Raw genomic sequence first — 23,007 nt, 5'->3', positions numbered from 1 at the left:
CCACCCCTGGTCTAGAGTCTCATGGGGTTTAATTCTTTTCTTAAAGCCCCAGCTTCTGGAGACGTGATTATATTAGCATCTTAGTTTTCATTTACAAAAAATAAGTTTCTAGCCCTTGTGATTGCAGAGAAAACTTGAAAACGTGAATCTTAAAGTCTCAGAAACCAGAGGGCAAATAAAAATAACCAATTGTTTATTTTTTTATAGAAATATATCATGGTTTTAAAACTAATTCTATTATACTGGGGGGCCAATTCATGTTTTTTGAATGTTTGGGATTGGTAGTCCCAGGATGCTGCAAACTGAAACAAGAATGACTGAATATGTATTATGGGCTAGTTATGTTCTTCTGCCAGGCAGCTGCACAAATGATTAAGGGGAAGGAAGGAATCCCCTGCATGGCCATATTAACTTTCAGTGGATTGTGGCTCTGAGCACAGGGGGAGTTATGAAATTGCATGATATAATCAGTATAGTATTCCATGGGGGTTTATTTTTATATTAAATATGATTTATTTTATCCTGCTCCCAAATGTTCTATTTCTAACATGTTGCAGATTTGTATACTGATGATACAAAACTACATTGTAGAAGTTGTCAGGTGGGAGCTCAATTTAGACAGCTTAGTAAAGGATACTTGGGGCATTTGATACCCAGGAAGGAGGGGGTTGGTTTCTGTTTTTGACACCCAGGAAGCAGTTAAGACTTTTGGCACTGTGGGGATGCATCTTCATTCCCTCCCTATTGTGGGTGGAAAGGAAGCGATCTGAATTTTTTAGAAGGGCTTGAACTTCAAGTTTCCCATCCCAACATCTCTTGGCAGCAACCAGCTGACTCACTCATCCTATGCCAGTATTTGCATCCAAAAGAGATGGATAAGCATGTTACTGATTGTTTATGCTAAAATGAGGAGCAGTGAAATAGATGATAATATTGATGTTAAAATCAAGTTTCATTCAATTTCTCCTTCTGTTCCTTATTATGGGATGGGATAAAAAAAGTAGGGACTGATCTGTTTTTACAGTAGCCTTCATAATTGTGAGTACCTCTTTAACGTATTAAAACACTTACTGTTGAGGCAGCAACTTATGACTAAAGATTGTTTTGTCTGTACAGATTACATGCTTTCTCAAATGGATAGTTACATTTTACCTTTAATTAAGCTTTAGTGATGCAAACTTTAGTAATCATTTTTCGTATGATTATAGGAAACCCTGAGCTGAAAAATAAAGAAGACCAGTTTGGGAGGACTCCACTCATGTACTGTGTGTTGGCTGACAGGTTAGATTGTGCTGAGGCCTTGCTGAAGGCAGGAGTAGGTATTAATAAAGCTGATCATAGCCAGAGAACTGCTCTCCACCTTGCTGCACAAAAGGTAATTAAATAAAAATGCTCTAATACCTAATGCGCTGCTAATGTTGCCACTGGCATTCAGTTTAAGAAACTCTTAAATAACTAAGTAAACGATACCCAGTATTTTCAAAGGACTCTACTGTTCTCTAGGCCATCATGCTATAAATGTTAGTATTTTGGAAAATGTTACTAGGAATTTGGCTTATGCAACAGTTAATCTCTTTATTCTCTCTATTTTTTGTGATTTAAACATATGGTTGACTTCATTTGCCACTAGTCTAGTGGCCCTTTGCTCTAATAACTGTTCCCTTCTAGGAAAGCAATTCTTGTCCATTTCAGAACGATGAAGTTCTGACTCTGTAAGCTTGCTACTACATTCAGTGATACATATTGGAGTATTGTCATTGACTTGAATGGCTGCAGGACTGTGCCTTAACTAACTATCAGTGCCAGCAGCAACTCTGAGAATTTCTTAAAAGCTAACGTATGTGAAGGGAATTTTAGGTACTGTATTAGGAAATTCATTACATATCTGTTGTGCCTTCTTCAGTTATATCAGTTTGTTTCCTATTTATTAAGGCTATCGATTAATTGCAGTTAACTCATGCAATTAACTAAAAAAAAATAATCGTTATTAAAAAAATTAATTGTGATTAATCGCACTTTTCATCGCACTTTTAAACAATAGAATACCAATTGAAATTTATTAAATATTTTTGGATGTTTTTCTACATTTCAAATATATTGATTTCAATTACAATACAAAATACAAAGTGTACAATGCTCACTTTGTATTATTTTATTACAAATATTTACACTGTAAAAATAAACAAAGAAATAGTATTTTTCAATTCCTCATACAAGTACTGAAGTACAATCTATTGTGAAAGTGCAACTTACAAATATAGATTTTTTTTGTTACATAACTGTACTCAAAAAAACAAAACAATGTAAAACTTTCGAGCCTACAAGTCCACTCAGTCCTACTTCTTGTTCAGCCAATCGCTAAGACAAACAAGTTTTTTTACATTTACGGGAGATAGTGCTGCTCGCGTCTTATTTACAGTGTCATCTGAAAGTGAGAACAGGCGTTTGCATAGCACTTTTGTAGGTGGCATTGCAAGGTATTTATGTGCCAGATAAGCTAAACATTCATTTGCCCCTTCATGCTTCAACCACCATTCCAGAGGATTTGTAGGCTCTAAAGTTTTACATTGTTTTGTTTTTGAGTGCAGTTATGTTTTTGTATATAATTCTACATTTGTAAGTTCATCTTTCAAGATAAAGAGATTGCACTACATTATTTGTATTAGTTGAATTGAAAAATATTATTTTGTTTTTTACTGTGCAAATATTTATAATCAAAAATAATAATATAAAGTGAGCACTGTACACTTTGTATTCTGGCTTGTCATTAAAATCAATATATTTGAAAATGTAGAAAACATCCAAAAATATTTAAATAAATGGCATTCTATTATTCTTTAATAGTGCGATTAATCACGATTAATTTTTTTAATCGCTTGACAGCACTACTGTTTATGTATGATATATCCATCACAGGTGGCAACAATAAATATAATTTAGTCATGAGGGGAACAATATGTATGAAGAGTATTTAGGATTGGGAGGAGTATCCAAAGTAATGGGTAACCAAGCAGGTGGGTGAGATCAGCTGGTGAGCCAGCACTTAGGTAGCAAGGGCTTCTGCAGCAACTAGGCTTGGAGAGGAATTGTAGGTTGTTCTACAGGGAAGTGACTGCATGGCAAAGGGTATGAAGAGGCATAGCTGGTGGAGCGGAGCTACAGAGCCAGTCAGGAAAGGACAGCGCTGTTTTAAAGGAGTTGCAATGAGGACAGATCATGGCAATTGTATATTGAAATTAATGATTTTTTTTCTTTTAATTTTTTAATTCATAGTTATGGTCAAGGATTTAATTGTTCAAAAGTTAAGGTCAGTTCTGCCACGTTCACTCAGCTGTGTGTTAAACCATGTAATTTATACTACTTTGTTTTCACCTGTTCATAATTTTCCAAAATATTTAATTTTCTGTGTGAGTGTATGTATATATGTGTGTGTGTGTATGTGTATACATATATGTATACACACACACACACACACACACACACACACACATTTTTGTTTTAGACGGAGCTATAATGAAATGGGGTGAAGTTTGAACTGTGAAATATTTCATGGTCAGAATCCTTACTGAGGACTAGTGTCTGTGCTTGGTTTGAAAAGAGAAATGTTTTGATTTAACAGTTATTCATGTGCAACTGGTTACGGCCATATTCCTGCTTCAGGATCTGCTAGAGCAGACCCCAGTACCCAGTCAGATGTCCATTGAAGTCAGTGGGTCTTTCAATGGACATAGGGGTCTGTTAGTGGATCCCAAACAGTATTAGGAAATAATTGTTCATTTGCCAAGTCAGATTGCTTACAAGTTTCACTGGGAAATGCTAAAAATCATGTAAACTGTGTAAGATGGTCTTCTGTAATTCTCTTCTATTTGTTTCCTTTAAAAGTAGTAAAAAGAAAAGGAGTACTTGTGGCACCTTAGAGACTAACCAATTTATTTGAGCATAAGCTTTCGTGAGCTACAGTCACTTTCCACAGTATGCATCCGATGAAGTGAGCTGTAGCTCATGAAAGCTTATGCTCAAATAAATTGGTTAGTCTCTAAGGTGTTTAAAAGTAGTGTTAATTGCACCCAAAAGTTCCTTCAGCTACACACAACATACAGTAAAAATTGTTGCTTGATAAATGTTGTCCTGAAAGATAACCCTTACATGTCTAAATTCCTCAAGTGACCATATAAAGATATCCTGAAATATTTTACTATGTTGGATTACCTTTAGTAAGTGATCACCTCTTCAAGGTGACTAGAGTTCTACCCACAATTGGTTTTAGATATAGTACTACTCTTTTCTAGGAGTCTAGTTGACCCATTGCTCCCAAGGCATACATTCTGAAAACATACAGTTATGTATGAGAGACTCTGTTCTTTGCATAGATATGTATATTGCTGTAAAATGTTACATTGAATCACCAATGTAGTCCATTCTTTATTTTGTGTATGTAACTGGCAGACAAATGAATGTTTTAGCTAAAAGCGAACTTTTCGTACATTAAAAACTTAATTTTATTAAGTATTTCAGATCATTTATATTTTAAGAATTTTATAAACAAGAACATTTTTCATTTCAATTGAGATTTAATCTTGTATAGAATTCTCTTTAGCTTCACACAAAGTTCTCAGCCACCTTTATTAAGACTACTTATTAGTTTCTTGAGTTGTTGTTTGTTACAAGTTTCATTATATAAGGTGAAGATTGCACATACGTAATATTTTCCATTCCTCCTTCCTTTGTTGAATGTAAACCTTAAACTGTTTCTCTGTCGCTCAGGCATATAACAAAATATGCAACATATGCAAAGTTAACATTCAGAGCAACTTTAGTTCCTGGAAGTTTTGACTCTTGATCTTGCACCTTTAATGTTGCATTACAACTAGATTTTTTTCTTTTTTTGCTTTAAATAGTAAATTCATTTAACAGCAAACTGTTATGCAAAATACAACATATATGGCAGAGTTAACATACGTAAAGGGACCTTCCACTTCTGCTTTTCCTCAGTTTCATCTGTGGAGGCGGAAACCAAACTGGCCTTTTTGCCTCACTGCTCTTTCTTGCACATGCTTCCTGATTGGTATTTGAGCAGTTCACTCTAAATCTTAATGAAAATGAGGTCCTGTGCATGCTCAGTGTGGCATTTATAACTTTGTTCCAAAATAAAATCTTTCAAATTAACAGGACCTCATGTGCGATTTATTATTTTTGAACCCCAAGGATTAAAAATAAATAAATAAAGCATGCCACACCTCAAAACTATTGAGATGGGCTTAAACCATGAGATTTTAAAAATATATTTTGGGTTCTTTGTATTTGTCTTCTGGCTTTTGAGCTTTTAGGGTTGATAGTTTCTAACCTTCATGTTTGAGCAAAAAAGCAAGAAAACTTTTTTTTTTTCTCTCAAAACAAAAGGTGAGTTTCTCTCATAATACTCTGACCAGAAGAGCTGGGGTTTTAAGAAAGTCACCAACAAATGTGAGATTCAAAATAAAATTGTGTGAATTAACAACATGCAAAGTAAGCTGTCATAGGATAAAAAGAAAGGTCCTCTCATGGATTGATAACTGGTTAAAAGATAGGAAACAAAGGGTCAGTTTTCAGAATGGAGAGCAGTAAATAGTGGTGTCCCCTAAGGGTCTGTACTGGGACCAGTCCTGTTCAACATATTCATAAACGATCTGGAAAAGGGGGTAAACAGTGAGGTGGCAAAATTTGCAGATGATACAAAGCTACCCAAGATAGTTAAGTCCCAAGCAGACTGCGAAGAGCTACAAAAGGATCTCACAAAATGGGGTGACTGGGCAACAAAATGGCAGATGAAATTCAATGTTGATAAATGCAAAGTAATGCACACTGGAAAACATAAATAATAATTTAGATGGCATCTAAATTAGTTGTTAACACTCAAGAAAGAGATCTTGGGGTCATTGTGGATAGTTCTCTGTAAACATCCACACAATGTGCAGCAGCAGTCAAAAAAGCGAACAGAATGTTGGGAATCATTAAGAAAGGGAGAGATAATAACGCAGAAAATATCATATTGCCTCTATATAAATCCATGACCATATGTATGACCACATCTTAAATACTGCATGCAGATGTGGTCGCCCCATCTCAAAAAAGATATATTGGACTTAGAAAAGGTTCAGAAAAGGGCAAAAAAAATGATTGGGGTATGGAGTGGCTTCTGTATGTGGAGAGATTAATAAGCCTGGGACTTTTCAGCTTGGAAAAGAGAGAACTAAGGGCGGGGAGATATGATAGAGGTCTATAAAATCATGACTGGTGTGGAGAAAGTAAATAAGGAACTTTCTAGTTGGTGTTGGTCCTGCTTTGAGCAGGGGATTGGACTAGATGACCTCCTGAGGTCTCTTCCAACCCTAATATTCTATGATTCTAAGTGTTATTTACTCCTTCTCATAACATCAGAACTAGGGGTCCCCAAATCAAATTAATAGGCAGCAGGTTTAAAACACACAAAAGGAAGTATTTTTTCACACAATGCACACAGTCTGTGGAACTCTTTGCCAGAGTATGGTGTGAATGCTAAGACTATAACAGGCTTCAAAAAAGAACTAGATAAGTTCATGGAGGTTAGGCTCATCAGTGGCTCTTAGGATGGGCAGGGATGGTGTGTCTAGTCTCTGTTCGCCAGAAGCTGGGAATGGGCAATAGGGGATGGATCACTTGATGATTACTTGTTCTGTTCATTCCCTCTGGGGCATCTGGCATTGGCCACTGTCAGAAGACAGGACACTGGACTAGATGGACCTTTGGTCTGACCCAGTATGGCCGTTCTTAACATGGAATTAGGAAAGCACCCTCTTAATTCATTAAGGACTCTGTATCACTTTTTATTTTCTGAGTTCTTGTGAGCATGTAGTAAGACCCGTCAAGAATTTTTTGAGAAATCAAATGGCACCAACCAGTCCTAGGTATCGAATGACCTTTCATAATTAGACCCACAAAAATAGTTAAGACATGGACAGCTCCTTTTGTTCTCAACAGAAAAAAAATAAACCAAATGGTACCCAAATTCCTCAGGGTGGAAAGTTAGAGTTCACTAGTTTTAGTGTGGAAATAAACAATAGCTCTTTTTGGCAGGGTGTAAAATCATAGAATCATAGAAGATTAGGGTTGGAAGAGACCTCAGGAGGTCATCTAGTCCAACCCCCTGCTCAAAGCAGGACCAACACCAACTAAATCATCCCAGCCAGGGCTTTGTCAAGCTAGGCCTTAAAAACCTCTAAGGATGGAGATTCCACTACCGCCCTAGGTAACCCATTCCAGTGCTTCAGTACCCTCCTAGTGAAATAGTTTTTCCTAATATCTAACCTAGACCTTCCCCACGGCAACTTGAGACCATTGCTCCTTGTTCTGTCATCTGCCACCACTGAGAACAGCCGAACTCCATCTTCTTTGGAACCCCCCCCTTCAGGTAGTTGAAGGTTGCTATCAAATCCCCCCTCACTTTTCTCTTCTGCAGACTAAATAAGCCCAGTTCCCTCAGCCTTTCCTCATAAGTCATGTGTCCCAGTCCCCTAATCATTTTCGTTGCCCTCCACTGGACTCTCTCCAATTTGTCCATATCCTTTCGTAGTGGGGGCCCCAAAACTGGACTCAGTACTCCAGATGTGGCCTCACCAGTGCCAAATAGAGAGGAATAATCACTTCCCTTGATCTGCTGGCAATGCACCTACTAATGCAGCCCAATATGCCTTTAGCCTTCTTCACTGATATCCAGCTTCTCATCCACTGTAATCCCCAGGTCCTTTTCTGCAGAACTGCTGCTTAGCCAGTTGATCCCCAGCCTGTAGCAGTGTATGGGATTGTTCCTCCTAAGTGCAGGACTCTGCATTTGTCCTTGTTGAACCTCATCAGATTTCTTTTGGGCCCAATCCTCCAATTTGTCTGGGTCACTGTGGACCCTATCCCTACCCTCCAGCATATCTACCTTTCCCCCCTACCCCCAGCTTAGTGTCATCCGCAAACTTGCTGAGAGTGCAATCTATCCCATCATCCTGATTATTAATAAAGACGTTGAACAAAACCAACCCCAGGACCGACCCCTGGGGCACTCCGCTTGATACCAGCTGCCAACTAGACATCGAGCAGTTGATCACTACCTGTCGAGCCTGACGATCTAACCAGCTTTCTCTCCACCTTATAGTCCATTCATCCAATCCATACTACTTTAACTTGCTGGCAAGAATATTGTGGGAGACCGTAAAAGCTTTGCTAAACTCAAGGTATATATCGTCCACCGCTTTCCCCATATCCACAGAGCCAGTTATCTCATCATAGAAGGCAATCAGGTTGGTCAGGCATGACTTTCCTTTGGTGAATCCATGTTGACTGTTCTTGATCACCTTCCTCTCCTTGAAGTGCTTCAAAATGGAGCAGGTCCTCAAGGAATCCATGATTTTTCCAGGGACTGAGGTGAGGCTGACCCGTCTGCAGTTCCCCGGATTCTCCTTCTTCCCTTTTTTAAAGATGGGCACTATATTTGCCTTTTTCCAGTCGTCCGGGACCTCCGCTGATCACCACGAGTTTTCAAAGATAATGGCCAATGGCTCTGCAATCACATCAGCCAATTCCCTCAGCACCCTTGGATGCATTAGATCTGGACCCATGGACTTGTGCATGTCCAGCTTTCCTAAATGGTCCTTAACCTCTTCTTTCACCACTGAGGGCTGCTCACCTCCTCCCCATACTGTGCTGCCCAGTGCAGCAGTCTGGGAGCTGACCTCGTCTGTGAAGACCGAGGGAAAAAAAGCATTGAGTACTTCAGCTTTTTCCACATCATCTGTCAGTAGGTTGCCTCCCCCATTCAGTAAGGGTCCCACACTTTCCCTGACCACCTTCTTGTTGCTAACATACCTGTAGAAACCTTTCTTGTTACCCTTCACATCCCTTTCTAGCTGCAACTCCAGTTGTGCTTTGGCCTTCCTGATTACACCCCTGCCTCTTCAAACAATATTTTTATTCTCCTCCCTAGTCATCTGTTCAAGTTTCCATTTGTAAGTTTCCTTTTTGTGTTTAAGATCACACAAGATTTCTCTGTTAAGCCAAGCTGGTTGCCTGCCATATTTGCTATTCTTTCTGCACATCAGGACGCTTTGTTCCTGCGTCCTCAGTAAAGCTTCTTTAAAATACAGCCAGCTCTCCTGGACTCCTTTTCCCCCTCATATTAACCTCCCAGAGGATCATGCCCATCAGTTCCCTGAGGGAGTCAAAGTCTGCTTTTCGGAAGTTCAGGGTCCGTATTCTGCTGCTCTCCTTTCTTCCTTTTGTCAGGGAGCATCTCATGGTCACTGCTGCCCAGGTTGCCACCCAGTTCTACTTCTCCTACCAATTCTTCCCTGTTTGTGAGCAGTAGGTCAAGAGGAGCATGGCCCCTAGTTGGTTCCTCCAGCACTTGCACCAGGAAGTTGTCCCCAACACTCTCCAAAAACTTCCTGGATTGTCTGTGCACTGCTGTATTGCTCTCCCAGCAGATTTCAGGGTGATTGAAGTCCCCCATGAGAACCAGGGCCTGTGATATGGAAATTTCTGTTAGTTGTCCAAAGAAAGCCTTGTCTACCTCATCCTTCTGGTCTGGTGGTCTATAGCAGATGCCCACCATGACATCACCCTTGTTGCTCTTGCCTCTAAACTTAACCCAAAGACACCCAACAGGCTTTTCTCCAGTTTCATACTGGAGCTCTGAGCAATCATACTGCTCTCTGACATACAGTGCAACTCCCCCACCTTTTTCCTCCACCTGCCCTTCCTCAACAGTTTATACGCATCCATGACAGTGCTCCAGTCATGTGAGTTACCCCACCAAGTCTCTGTTATTCCAATCACATCACAGTTCCTTGACTGTGCCAGGACTTCCAATTCTTCCTGCGTGTTTCCCAGGCTTCTTGCGTTCATGTACAGCCACCTAAGATAACTAGCCGATTGCCCTACTTTCTGAGTATTAATCAGGAGGCCTCCCCTGTTGCACCCTCTTCCTTGTGTTTCCTCCTGGTATCCCACTTCCCCACTTACCTGCAGGCTTAGGTCTCCATCCCCATGCAAAGCTAATTTAAAGCCCTTCTCACTAGGTTAGCAAGCCTGCCTGCGAAGATGCTCTTCCCTCTCTTTGTTAGGTGGATCCCATCTCTTCCTAGCAATCCTTCTTCCTGGAACAGCATCACATGGTTGAAGAATCCAAAGCCCTTTCTCCAACACCACCTACGCAACCACACATTTACTTCCACAATTCGATGGTCCCTACCTGGGCATTTTCCTTCAACAGGGAGGATGGATGAGAACATGACTTGCGCCTCAAACTCCTTTATCCTTCTTCCCAGAGCCACATAGTCTATAGTGACCCACTCAAGATCATTCTTGGCAGTATCATTGGTGCCTCCATGGAGAAGAAGGAAGGGGTAGCGGTCCGAGGGCTTGATCAGTCTCAGCAGACACTCCATTACATCCTGAATTTTAGCTCCAGGCAAGCAGCACACTTCTTGAGTTTCCAGGCCTGGACGGCAGATGGATTACTCTGTCCCCTTAGGAGGGAGTCCCCGACCACCACCACCCGTCTCCTCCTTTTGGGAGTGGTGGTCATGGAACCACCAACCCTAGGACAATGCATCCCATGCCTTCCAGTCGATGGGGTCTCCTTCCCTCAGATGACTTTTCCAAACCATTCTCCACCATAGTAGCTATGCAGAGAGCCTGAAAATGGTTTCTTACCTCTGTCTGCATTGGGGGTACATGGGTTCTCCTCTTTCTTCTTCTGGAAGTCACATGCTGCCAATTTTCTTCCCCATTCTCCACTGTCCTCTCTGATTCTTCAACATGCTGTGCCTGCAGTACCAAACACTGACTTCTATCCAGAAAGTCGTCTTTTTCTCTGATGCAGCGCAGGGTTGATACGTCCTTTAACCTTCTCTTCCAGTATGGAGACCAGCTTGCACTTTGTAAAGACGAAGTTGCTTCTATCCTCTGGGAGAAAGACAAACATGGCACACCCTGTGCAGGTCACAACAGCTGATCGCTCACTATCTATATTGGCTTCTTTCTAAGAGCCTCTTCAGATGTTGTATTTACTGCTCACAGAAGCCTGAAAGGCAAAAAACTCTGTGGGAACTCCCCCAAGGTGAACTCGCAGGCAAACTCCCTCTGTTTGCTGCTCACTCGGTTTGCAACTGTTTGCTTTTTTATAAGGCTGCTGGCTTGAAGCAGTTGCCCAGGCTCAAAGCCTTCCCTCCAATCAACCATTCTTCTTCGAGTGCTTGTTCACATCCATTCCACATTAGGTATGTGCGCGCTGCGTGCATGAGCATCGGAAACGTTTTCCCTTAGCGGCCCCCCTGAGTGGCGCCACCGCGCCGTGCATATATACCCCTGCCGTCCCAACCCCCTCCAGTTTCTTCTTACCGTCCATGGTGGCGTTGGAACAACCTCTCTCTCTCTCTCGTAGAAGAGCAGTCCCTTAGCCTTTTCAGAGTAGCTGTTATCAGTTAGTTAACATACCTTTATTGTGGACACTTAAGTGATTAGGTGCTTAGAGGCTTCCAGCACCCGCCCCGGGCCGCAGGGCATGCCGCAAGCCCACGGCTTCAAGGCTTGCGCCACGTGCCGCAAACCTATGCCAGTTAGTGACCCCCACGACTCGTGTCTACGTTGCCTGGGGGACGGACATCAAACTGAGCGGTGTAGGATTTGCAAGGCGTTTAAGCCAAGAACAAGGATAGAAAGAGACTTTCATTTAAAGCAGCTGATGATGGAGGCTGCATTGCAGCCACTGGGCCCGAAGCGCCTGACACCGGCTCAGGCTTCCTCGGTGCATAGTGCTCCAGAGCCGTCAAGAGGCCCGGCACCAGCTAAGCACTGTAACTGTTGGCCCCAGAGCGCCAGACTAGGGCCCGGCACTGCTCGTCCTCCCCGGTGCAGCCGAAAGGAAGGCGCAGTCGTTCCCCGCACAGGAGGCCAGCGCCTCCCAAGGCCCCTAGCATCAATAAGAGCGGTAAGGCTGCGGTACCGGCGCTGACGCTGGTGGTCCCGGAAGCACAAGCCCCACCAAGCCCAGACCTAAGTGAGCTCAGTGCGGACAATGGGCTTGAGGGCATAACGGATCAGCCCGCCATGCCTGGCACCTTTGAGTCTACAAAGGACCTCATCAAGCTGTCGGCGGCGAGTCCCCACCCGCATAGGGAGAACCCTCCGGCACCCATGCCATGGGTGCCGTCGAGGGGTAAGCCAGCAATGGTGTGCCGCCCTAGGACACCGTCCTGGCACCGCTCCTGGAGTTGGTCCCAGTCGAGCTCTGACTCCGCGGACTCACAGTTACCAGCAGCCTGGAAGGAGGTTGTGGCACCAGGAGCGGGTCGGCACGAGGAAGCACCAGAAAGGGCACACCGCTCTCCGGCACCACCCAGAGACTGGCACCGAGAGGAGTTGAGACTGCCCTTGTCAGAGGACTCCCGCAGACAGTCCTGGTCCAGGGAACGCCGGTACCCGTCCCGGTCCAGATCCTGGTCCCAGGGATACCGGTACCGCTCCTGCTCAGCCAGGAGCTGCTTGTTCTCCTGCCAGCGCACATAGTTGGCACCTCCATGGCCTTCGCGATCGGCGTCGCCGCAGTCCGGCGCAGACTCCAGCCGCTATAGCTACCCGCACCGGGCCCCAGACAGCAGGGACCCTCAGGTGGGCTGGCAACCCCAATGGGGGCCACCAGGCCATTGGCCCTTCTGGACCCCCTGGGCCTATCAGGAGAACCAAGGGGCCCCATCCAGGGCAAGTTACTCAGTGCAGTGGTCCCGGTCCCCGCACCAACGCCAGACGGTGCCGGAGGCTACAGTATCCAGGCCTCCAGCATCCCCTCAGGATAAACCAGAGAGACTGGCACCGAGTCCGGTACCGTCCCTTGGACTCCCACCCCGGCCCGAGCCAGAGGCCCCTCCCACGGGAGAAGGGGAGCAGGAGGACCAGCCAGAGGGGGTCGAGCACCGGCTAACCTCCTCATCATCCCCAGATGAGACGGTGGCAGGTAAAGCAGTGTCCGGCCCTCCACCGATAGACCATAGAGCCCACCAGGAGTTGCTGTGCAGGGTCTCCCAGAACTTGGGGTTGCAGGCCAAGAAGACGGTTGAGCAGGAGGACCCCATGGTGGACATTTTGAGCCCCGAAGTTCCATCCAGAATAGCGCTCCCGCTCATTAAGACCATTCAATCTAACTATAAGACCACATGGCAGATCCCGGCCTCCAGCGCTCCAACAGCCAAAGGAAGGGAGCGCCATGGACAGCAGGCCCCAGCCCCTAAGGCCAAGGAGGCGAAATGCCTGGACCTTTTTGGCAGAAAGGTGTATTCATCTGGGGGCCTTCAGTTGAGGATTGTGAACCAGCAGGCCATCCTCAACAGGCATAATTTCAACTCCTGGGTGGCAGTGGGGAAGCTTAAGGACAACCTCCTGCAAGGTTCCCAACAGGAGTTCATGGCCCTGGTGGACGAGGGCAAGTCAGTAGCCAAGACCTCTCTCCAGGCCTCCCTGGATTCAGCAGACACGGCAGCTAGAACAATCGCTTCAAGGGTGGTCATGAGGCGCTCGGCGTGGCTCCTGGAATCAGGCCTGCCGCCCAAGGTCCAGAATACACTCCAGGATCTCCCCTTCCAAAGGTCCGTCTCTTCTCGGACCAGACAGACACGAGGCTGCACAGCCTTAAGGACTTGCGGGCTATGCTTAAGTCGCTGGGTATGCACACCCCGGCGACCCAGAGGAAGGCCTTTAAGCCACAGCCTCCCCCTCAATGCCAGTACCAGCCTTGCCATAGGCATGAGCCTTACCGTAGGCGAGGCAGGGATAACAGGCGACGGCGCAACAACAGTAACAATAATGCGCTGGGCCAGAACCAAGGCCAGCACAAACCCCAGCCGGGCACTAAGCCAGGCTTTTGAAGGTGCGCTCGAGGACAGCGTACCAGACCACTCACCGGATCCGTCCCTTTGTTTCCTGAACCTCCTGTCCCGTTTCTCCTGTGCATGGTCCAACATTACATCAGACTGTTGGGTCTTACGCACGGTGCGGAATGGGTACTCGCTGCAGTTCTCCCTCCCTCCCTCCTCCCCCCCCCGTCCCTCTTCAGGGACCCCTCTCATGAGCACCTCCTAGAGAAGGAAGTCCGCTCGCTGCTAGAGGTGGGGGCGGTAGGGGCGGTGCCGCACAGCCTAAGGGGGAAGGAGTTCTACTTCCGGTACTTCCTTATCCCCAAGGCCAAAGGAGGCCTTCGCCCCATCCTAGACCTGCGCGGGCTCAACAAGTTCCTGGTCAAGGCCCGGTTCCGCATGGTGTTTCTGGGCACCATCATCCCTTCCCTGGATCCGAGGGACTGGTACGCTGCCCTCGACATGAAGGACGTATACTTTCATATCACCATCCACCCAGCACATCGGCGGTTCCTACACTTCACTGTGGGCCAAGAACATAACCAGTTTGCAGTTCTCCCGTTCGGTCTAGCCGCGTCCCCACAGGTGTTCACCAAGTGCATGGCGGTGGTGGTGGCCTTCTTACGGAGGCAGAGAATCCGGGTGTACCCGTACCTCGACGACTGGCTCCTGGCGGGCCAATCTGAGGCGGAAGTGTGGGGCCGTGTGGAGGTGGCCCTGAGATTGTTCCGCGAGCTGGGGCTCCTGGTCAACGTCCCCAAATCCACACTCGTACCCACGCAGAGAGTGGAATTCATAGGGGCGGTCCTGGACGCGGTGCAGGCCAGAGCAAGCCTTCCAGTATCCTGATTCCAGGCTATCCAGCAAGCGGTCACCTCCCTGCGCCGGTTTCCAACAACAATGGCCAGGTGCTGCCTGTGGCTGCTTGGTCACATGGTGGCATGCACGCACGTGGTCAGGCATACCAGACTGAGACTCAGGACTCTGCAGGCGTGGCTCACTCGGGTGTAGCACACAGGCAGGGACCCCCTGGACTTGATAGTGACAGCCCCAAGGGACATGCTGGACTCCCAGCGGTGGTGGCAGTTCCAGCCCGTGGTTTGCGAAGGCATCCCCTTCGCCGCCCCACAGCCGGACCTCATGCTGGTGACAGACGCATCAGACCATGGATGGGGGCTCACCTGGGGGACCTCATGATGCAGGGGTTGTGGTGCGGAGCAGAGCGGTCGCTCCATATCAGTGTGAAGGAGTTCAGGTCGGTTCATCTCGCCTGCCAGATCTTTCGTGCCACTCTGAGTGGTCACAGCATGACAGTTCTGACAGACAACACTACTGCCATGTTTTATATAAACAAACAGGGCGGGGCCCGTTCCTCGCCACTCTGTCGCGAGGCTCTCCTCCTCTGGGACCTTTGCATAGCCCATGCAATTCACCTTGAGGCATCCTATCTCCTGGGGTACGAAACGAGCTGGCGGACTCCCTCAGCAGGTTGTACTGCATGCACGAGTGGACGCTCAGGGTGGACGTCATGCTTTCGCTCTTCCGCAGGTGGGGGTTTCCCCGGATAGACCTGTTTGCCACCAGGGCCAACGCCCAGTGCCCGCGGTTCTGCTCGTTCCAGGGCAGCAGCCCGGGCTCGCTTGCGGACAGGTTTGCGATCCCGTGGAGAGGGGGCTTGATGTATGCCTTCCGCCTGCTCCCCTTGGTACACAAGGTCCTACTTAAGGTGCGCAGGGACAGGGCAGCAGTGATCCTCATCACCCCAGCCTGGACTCGCCAGCACTGGTACACATCGCTCCTAGAGCTGTCGGTGGAGGCCCCAGTAGTCCTGCCCCTACACCGGGACCTCATTACGCAGGACGGTGGGTGGCTTCTCCACCCCAACCTGCAGTCACTGCACCTGACGGCATGGAGACTCTGTGGCTAAACGCCTTGGAGAGCCAGTGCTCCCTTTCTGTGCAGCAGATTCTGCTTTGCAGTAGAAAGCCCTCTACCAGGGCGACCTATATGGCCAAGTGGAAAAGGTTCTCGTGTTGGTGTGAACCCCGACAGGTGCGGCCGAACCAGGCCCTGGTGCAGGCCATCCTGGAGTACTCCTGCACCTCAAGCAGCAAGGGCTAGCCCCGTCCTCACTCAGAGTACACCTGGCGGCCATCTCCGCCTTCCATCTGGGGTTCTCGGAGGGCTTGGTGTTTTCCTACCCAATGGTGGGACAGTGCCTTAAAGGGTTGGAGAGGGTGTTTCCATACTCACACCCCCCAGTCCCTCCATGGAACCTTAACCTGGTCCTCTCTAAACTCATGGGACCCCCTTTCGAGCCCCTCACTTCCTGTTCTCTCCTCCACCTTTCCTGGAAGGTGGCATTTCTGGTTGCCATTACCTCGGCCAGAAGGGTGTCTGAACTGAGGGCCCTCACCCCTGTGCCACCGTATATAGTATTTCACAAGGACACGGTGCAGCTCTGACCGCACCCCAAGTTCCTCCCTAAGGTGGTCTCCCAATTCCATTTGGGCCGGGACATTTGTCTGCTGGTGTTCTTCCCGAACCCGCATACGGACCCGAGTCACCGCAGCTTGCACACCCTGGATGTGCGTTGAGCGCTGGCATTCTATTTGGAGCGCACCAAGCCCTTTCGCACGCAGCTGTTTGTGGCTGTAGCCGAGAGGATAAAAGGCCTCCCAGTGTCGGCACAGCGGATTTCATCTTGGATTACAAGCTGCATCTGGGCGTGCTATGAGCTCGCAGATGTTCAGGCCCCGGCGGTCATGGCCCACTCGACCAGGGCGCAAGCGACTTCCATGGCGTTCCTGGCACAGGTCCCGATCCAGGAGATCTGCAAAGCAGCCACCTGGTCCTTGGTCCACACCTTCATGACCCGTTACGCGGTCAACTAGCAGGCCAGAGAGGACGCGGCAGTTGGCAGAGCGGTCCTATGAGCAGTTGTTCCGTGACTCCTACCCTCCTCCAGAGGTAAGCTTGTGATTCACCTAATGTGGAATGGACGTGAACAAGCACTCGAAGAAGAAAAAGAGTTACTTACTTTCTCGTAACTGTTGTTCTTCGAGATGTGTTGTTCATGTCCATTCCACCACCCACCCTCCTACCCTTCTGTCGGAGTCGCTGGCAAGAAGGAACCGGAGGGGGTCGGGCGGCAGGGGTAGATATGCACGGCGCAGTGGCGCCACTCGGGGGGGCCCCGCCAGCCTGATGGGAGACTCTATGGGAAAAAGTTTCCGACACTCGCGCATGCAGTGCACGCACACCTAATGTGGAATGGATGTGAACAACACATGTCGAAGAACAACAGTTACAAGAAAGTAAAAGTAACTGTTTTTTTTCAAGGCCCTCCTGGAACAAAGCATTCCCAATTCACGCTTTTTAAGCAAATAAACAAACAGACAGTCAAACAGTCCCTGCAACTAGCTCCAGTCAAACAAACGGTCACAGCAGACAGACATTCGGATATTCACCCCACCAGTTCACAGTCCCAATCCTGAGCTTCTTCACCTACCAACCTGAACATTTTTCAGTTAGTGTGGGAAAAGCTCAGTTTTCCCCCCTAGAAGAAAAAAAATAACTCCTCTCTATAAACACTCAGGCCCTCCTGTCAGCCAAGGAATTCTCTGCAAAGAAGGGCAACTCTTCTTCCTTGATGCAGTGAAAGCATTTAACTTTTCTGTCCCCATCTGACTGTGGGGTACATACATCAGAGCATGCGAAAAGGGTTGCAAGATTTTCTTACAGACAGGAAAATATGGTGTTTTTTCTCCCAATATATGATTCAAAAATGAACCTGCCCAAACTTAAAAACATTTTAAACCATCTGTGGACTGAGATTAAGCATGTGAAATTAAGCATGTAAGGAAAATGCTGAGAGAGAGTTATGAGCAACTGAAGTTATAGGTTACAATCACATGCCCTTATCAAACTTAGCTGCAGTACCTCTGCATTAAGGGTCCAGTTCTGATATCCTTGCTGACTTTAAGTGTAGTATCTTTCTCCACAAGTAGTTCTGTTAATGTCAGTGGAGTAAGATGCTATTTAGTGTGAAGAAGGATGACTGAATTGGTCCTAAATTTGTAGGTCCATCTGGACTCACACTTTAATTATTATCAACTGTGAGGTCAAAACTTGTAATTCTTATTTTTCAGGAAAGGGACACATGACTGTAACTCTTCAAATGTTTCATATTCAGGCATATGATATAGCAATTTATGTTTTAAAAGATGCTATGTGTGACTTCTTCATAGCCCAACTGTGCACAATTATTTGCCTATCACAAATAAGCCTTTAAAGCCTCTGAACATAAAAAATTCAGGATGCCCCTATATAATGTATATACTAAAACTTCCATATGTGTCTCATCTTCCCAGAATGTTATGAATTCAGGTTTATTCAGTAGAGGCTCAATTGCCACATTATATGCTGGGAATACACAGGTCCAAATTTAGTTGTCAGTAGTAGACAGTAGAATGATTTTATAAGAGTGAGATGAATGCAAAAGAACCTCTGAAAGAAAATAAAATCTGTCAGGGAATATGTGGAATCTGATGGGAGTAAAAGGTATAATCATATTGAAAGAGGGTGAAGATTCCTCCAAATATCTGTCATTCTTGTACTGTATTTTAGATCTGCCAAAATACGTTGGCACTGTGGGAAAAACCAGGTTTCCCAACTGAATTATTGTCTTTGGCCAATTAATTTGCAATTAAAATCTCTCTCCTACTACAGCATACTCCCGAAAAAGAGAACAATCCTATTCTCTGATTCTGCCAATAGAGCATAGCAAAACCACAAATACCTGTTTTAGAATTAGGAGCCTAATGCCACAGCATTCATTCCCTTAAACTTCCAGTTCTCTCTGTCTCTGGTGGTAGGGGCAGAGAGGGAGAGAAAGATAGCAGCTAGTTTTACTAATTTTTGTCACTCACCTTAGAATTCTAATGGTGAGCATATTTGTCCTTGGCTTTAAGAGGAAGACTTTATACAGCAGTAGTATTTGCACTTTTACAGCAAATCTAATACTTCATCTGCTTTTAATATTGAAAGTGAGATTTTTCCAGTGTTCTCTCATTTTTTTCATATAAAATATTTAATAAAAACAAAACCATAAATGTTTGAAATCAACTAACTCTCCAAATCATTTTTAGAGATAAAGAAAGCAGACTAAAAAAAATTCACTTATTTAAAATACTCACATATATATTTACATATCCTTTATAAGGTACTGTATTTGCAAATGTAGTTCTGTAGATGAATACATGTACAATACATATCAAATTGATAATGCCATTTCTCAGTTAGGAAATCTGAAAACCTTACGCCCTGCTTTGTGCTCAGTTTTCAAAGGCTTAGTGTCAAATGATCATGTTTTATGAGATACTTAATTTTGAAACAAAAATTGTCAGCATCTAAATCTAGTTAAATTGAAGATAAACTAACTAAAAACATTTTAAATATTTTAATTCTTTAATAGTCAGAGTTTCTCGATGCCTGACACTTTTTTTTGTAGCTTTTAATTTTCTACATTATTTGTATTAAAAGCATGTAAAACAACGTAACACTGAGCTTAGCTAACTCAGTGGGAAATGTCAGATTGATGGGATACAGGTGTATAAAGCAATGAGTGCTGATTAACTAAAGAGTTAAGAAAGACTTTTCATCTCTGAGTGAATTAAAGTAAGAAAGGCATGCTACTACTGTGTTTACTAGTTGTGTAATAAAATTGTTCTAAATCTGCCCAGTCATTTCCAAATATATGTTTATTCCTATATCAAGCTATATCTTATAGTTATTTTAAAGAGATATCATCATTTTGAAATTCTCATTTTTTATTTATTTTTCCTCTGCTAGTGTTACAAGTAACACTTAAGATTACTAAAACTGAAGGAAGCTGGAGAAAGCATATTTTGAATGCTTCTGGGTGCAGGGTCCTCTGAGGCCAGGGAAGAAAGATGTCTCTCTTTTTTCCCCTCTGAAATAGGGCTGCTTCTCTCCAACCCTATCTTGCAGGATCATTGGAACCCTTGATTGTAGAGAGCAAAAGTGGCCTAACAACCCACTGCAGTAGCTAGAGGAGGTAGCAGGTATACCCTGACCCAGTGCTTTCCAAGGGCAGGAGCACAGTGGGAGCTGAATTTTGTCTTCAACCCCTGCCAAAGTTTGGCCATAACATGGGGCTCTTAGCTCCCATGCAGAAACAGCTTCCCCTTCCTCTCTCAATAGCCCCTGCTGTACATGCACATGCTCCTCTGGTTTTTGTTCTGATCTTTCACACAGAGATAGGGAACAAAAACTAGAAGAAAACTTTTTCAGGAAAATCTGGTCAAAGATAACATTTTGTAGTGGGGATTAGGAGCAAGATAGCTTTATCAAAACGAAGTTCGGTCATTTTGCTGCAGTTGACCAGTTTCAAATTGATCTCTCGCTCTGTGTGTGTGTGTGTGTGTGTGTGTACACATATATATTTAACTTGTCTTGTTTTCATTTGAATCATAAGTACCATTTTGTTCCTGTTATCTTTGACCTATTTTACCTCTTGATTTAAGAAGCATTGAAATATTGCATCGAGAGACTCTAACTTAAGGCATCACCTTAAACCTGATGATCTGAGGGTGGGGGAGATGAGAGATTCAGAATACTGCCTGGAATCTTATAAATGCCCCAAAGATGCTTTGGGAGAATGCTACCTTTTGCAAAAGAGAGCTTTTTCAAAGCCTGGCTGCCCAGCTAAGGATGTCAGCACTGCTGCAGTTTCTGCCTTGGCTCCAGCCGCTCTACATCCCCAGAGTCCGTTTGCAGGAGCTGAAAACTGCAATGATCCATGGCATAGATTTATTGCATGAAAACTGGATACAATACAGGATTCTCTCACTACAACTGAAGTGGTAAGAGACTATTGTTGGCTCTGCGTAAAAATTTGAAAATAGGGTAGCAAATTTGGAGAAATTAAAAAAGAGGCAAAACTAAGACTGGTTGTTAGTCCTGAAGAAGTAGAGAGAGTTTCTTCATTCCTGATTGTTGGATTGCTTAGAAAACCCAACTGGGGTAGAACTGAGGTAAGACTCATGAATCAGAGGGAAACATTTTGAGGAATAGGTAGGAAGATTATGCCCCCTTGTTGAGGGAAGCACATCTAACAGGATTTCCAAATGTGTTTGATTAGAATGGGCCTAACTCTTGCTTCTTTAAAAATCATTTGAAGCTTAACCATTGACATCAGCAGGAGCAGAATTAGAACTGTTGTCTTCCCAACTCTCAATTCAACTGTGCATTGCTTGCAATGTGCATGAAGGAATGGGGATAGTGATAGTGCTCAAGGATCTAGCAGAAAGACATGAGTCCTAAAATGATCATTAAGGTTATAATAACAATACACTTTTCATCTGAAGATTTCAAAGGGCTTTACAAAGCTGGGGTTAATTATGGTGCAGTATTGTTATCTCCATACAGCAGGTGTAGAAACGAGGGGCACATGGGATTGTGACCAGTCCCATGGTGCACACTGAACTAAGAGCAGAGCTGAGGATAGAACCCAGGCAGTTTTCTGACTCTCAGTTCTCTTCTATATTACAAATGATCCTTCCTCTGTCTAGAGAGACTAGGTTACTGTACAGAAAAGTGGGATGATTTCATGGACTACTTGTAAGTGGAACAGGAATTATAGTGCCTGCAGGAGGATCAAAGAATGGGAAAGAGGGCAGTAGGGGAGAGATATTGCCTATCATGCGTCCTGTACAATCCTGTAGTTCCTCTGTGCACTCTGAGACCTGCTGCTTCCTCAGGTTCTATCGCCCACTCACTCCTGCGACCCCAAAACTTGCCCAGAATGATGGGCAAAAAATAGCAAGTAGACAGCACATCATTTATTTGCCAGTGGTCCACATAAAGCTAGCATAGGCCCCGTTCACTTGGCAACACAAAGAGTTGTGCTCTATTGAAATGTCATTTCTGGAAAATGCTACTTCCTAAAATGTTTTTCATCATAGCATTTTGCTGAAATATCATTAGAAATGCTGATTGATTGGGGTTTTACTTTTGTTTGGGACATGTAACTGGACATGGTTTCAGCCTGACTGTAAGTAAATGTGTAGAATGGGAAACAAATCTGATTCACCCAAGTTTCCCTATTCCTTAAGAATTTTTACATTTCACAGGTGTTCCAATAGCATTTAATAAGCCAGCAGTTTAACTATCAGGGAGAACTATCTTTCCCTTATAATCCTTTTTGTTGGTTTAATATTTCTAAAGGCAATGAGCTGAAATTTAGTATTCAAGATAAACAAGGACATGTTTTTTTTGTGTGTGTGCATACAAATAATGGTTTAAATATGGAAATCTGTGTTTCAGTTCCAAAGTTTGAAGTGGAGAGTGGAAATGTTTACTTGGTTACAGATACTTTTTTGCTAAGCCTGCGATGTAATGATGGGACATGTTTGGATGCCATTAGCCCTAAAATGCAGCAAGCCCTTCCGTCTTTTAAAAAAAATCTTTCAAAACAACAACAGAACTTTGATTGAAAAACGGCTACTGAACATCTTCAATAAATACTGTTATCAGAAAAATTATGAAGAAGTAAGTTACTCTTCATGTCTGTTGGTTATTGTGGTCATGTAGAACCTTGTCCAAAGCCCATTGCAGTCAATGAGAATATTTCCATTGATTTAAATGGGTTTTGAATCAGGCCAGTATTTACAATAGTGTCAAAATCTATAGCAATGAAGTTATGATTAGGGCCCTACCAAATTCTTGGCCATGAAAAATGTGTCACAGAGTGTGAAATCTGGTATTTTGTGTACTTTTACCCTATACTATACAGGTTTCACGGAGGAGACCAGCGTTTCTCAAATTGGGGGTCCTGACTCAAAGGGGAGTTGCAGGGGGGTCACGGTATTGCCATCTTCACTTCCGTGCTGCCTTCATGTTCCTATATAATCAGATTAACTTTCTATTCATAAATACCCCTTCCTAGCTGTTTAAGCAGCAGCAATTTGTGACTAGAGGTGAGTTTCTGCCAGAATATCCACAACTGACAAGGAAAGTCAATAGTTAAATTTCAAACCTGAGACTCAGGCAGCTGATTTAATTAGTAATTTAC

General features: G+C 44.8%; 1 protein-coding gene across 4 annotated transcripts in view; it reads left to right on the top strand.

Moving 5' to 3' along the window:
• INVS (inversin) overlaps positions 1-23,007 on the top strand; it is a 212,542-nt gene that overhangs the window by 26,356 nt on the left and 163,179 nt on the right. For 2 of the 4 annotated variants that reach the window (XM_037893419.2, XM_037893418.2), the window contains exon 3: positions 1,209-1,375. The exons of 1 other annotated variant lie outside the window; for it this stretch is intronic. In XM_037893419.2, the coding sequence (XP_037749347.1) occupies positions 1,209-1,375 (167 nt within the window). Of the gene's footprint in view, positions 1-1,208; positions 1,376-3,273; positions 3,308-23,007 lie in introns of those variants that run through there. One more of the 4 variants, XM_037893420.2, reaches the window with a different exon arrangement.

Source organism: Chelonia mydas, chromosome 2, assembly GCF_015237465.2.
Source record: "Chelonia mydas isolate rCheMyd1 chromosome 2, rCheMyd1.pri.v2, whole genome shotgun sequence".
NCBI classification, from domain to species: domain Eukaryota; kingdom Metazoa; phylum Chordata; order Testudines; family Cheloniidae; genus Chelonia; species Chelonia mydas.
This window is presented reverse-complemented; position numbering and strand designations above follow the sequence as displayed.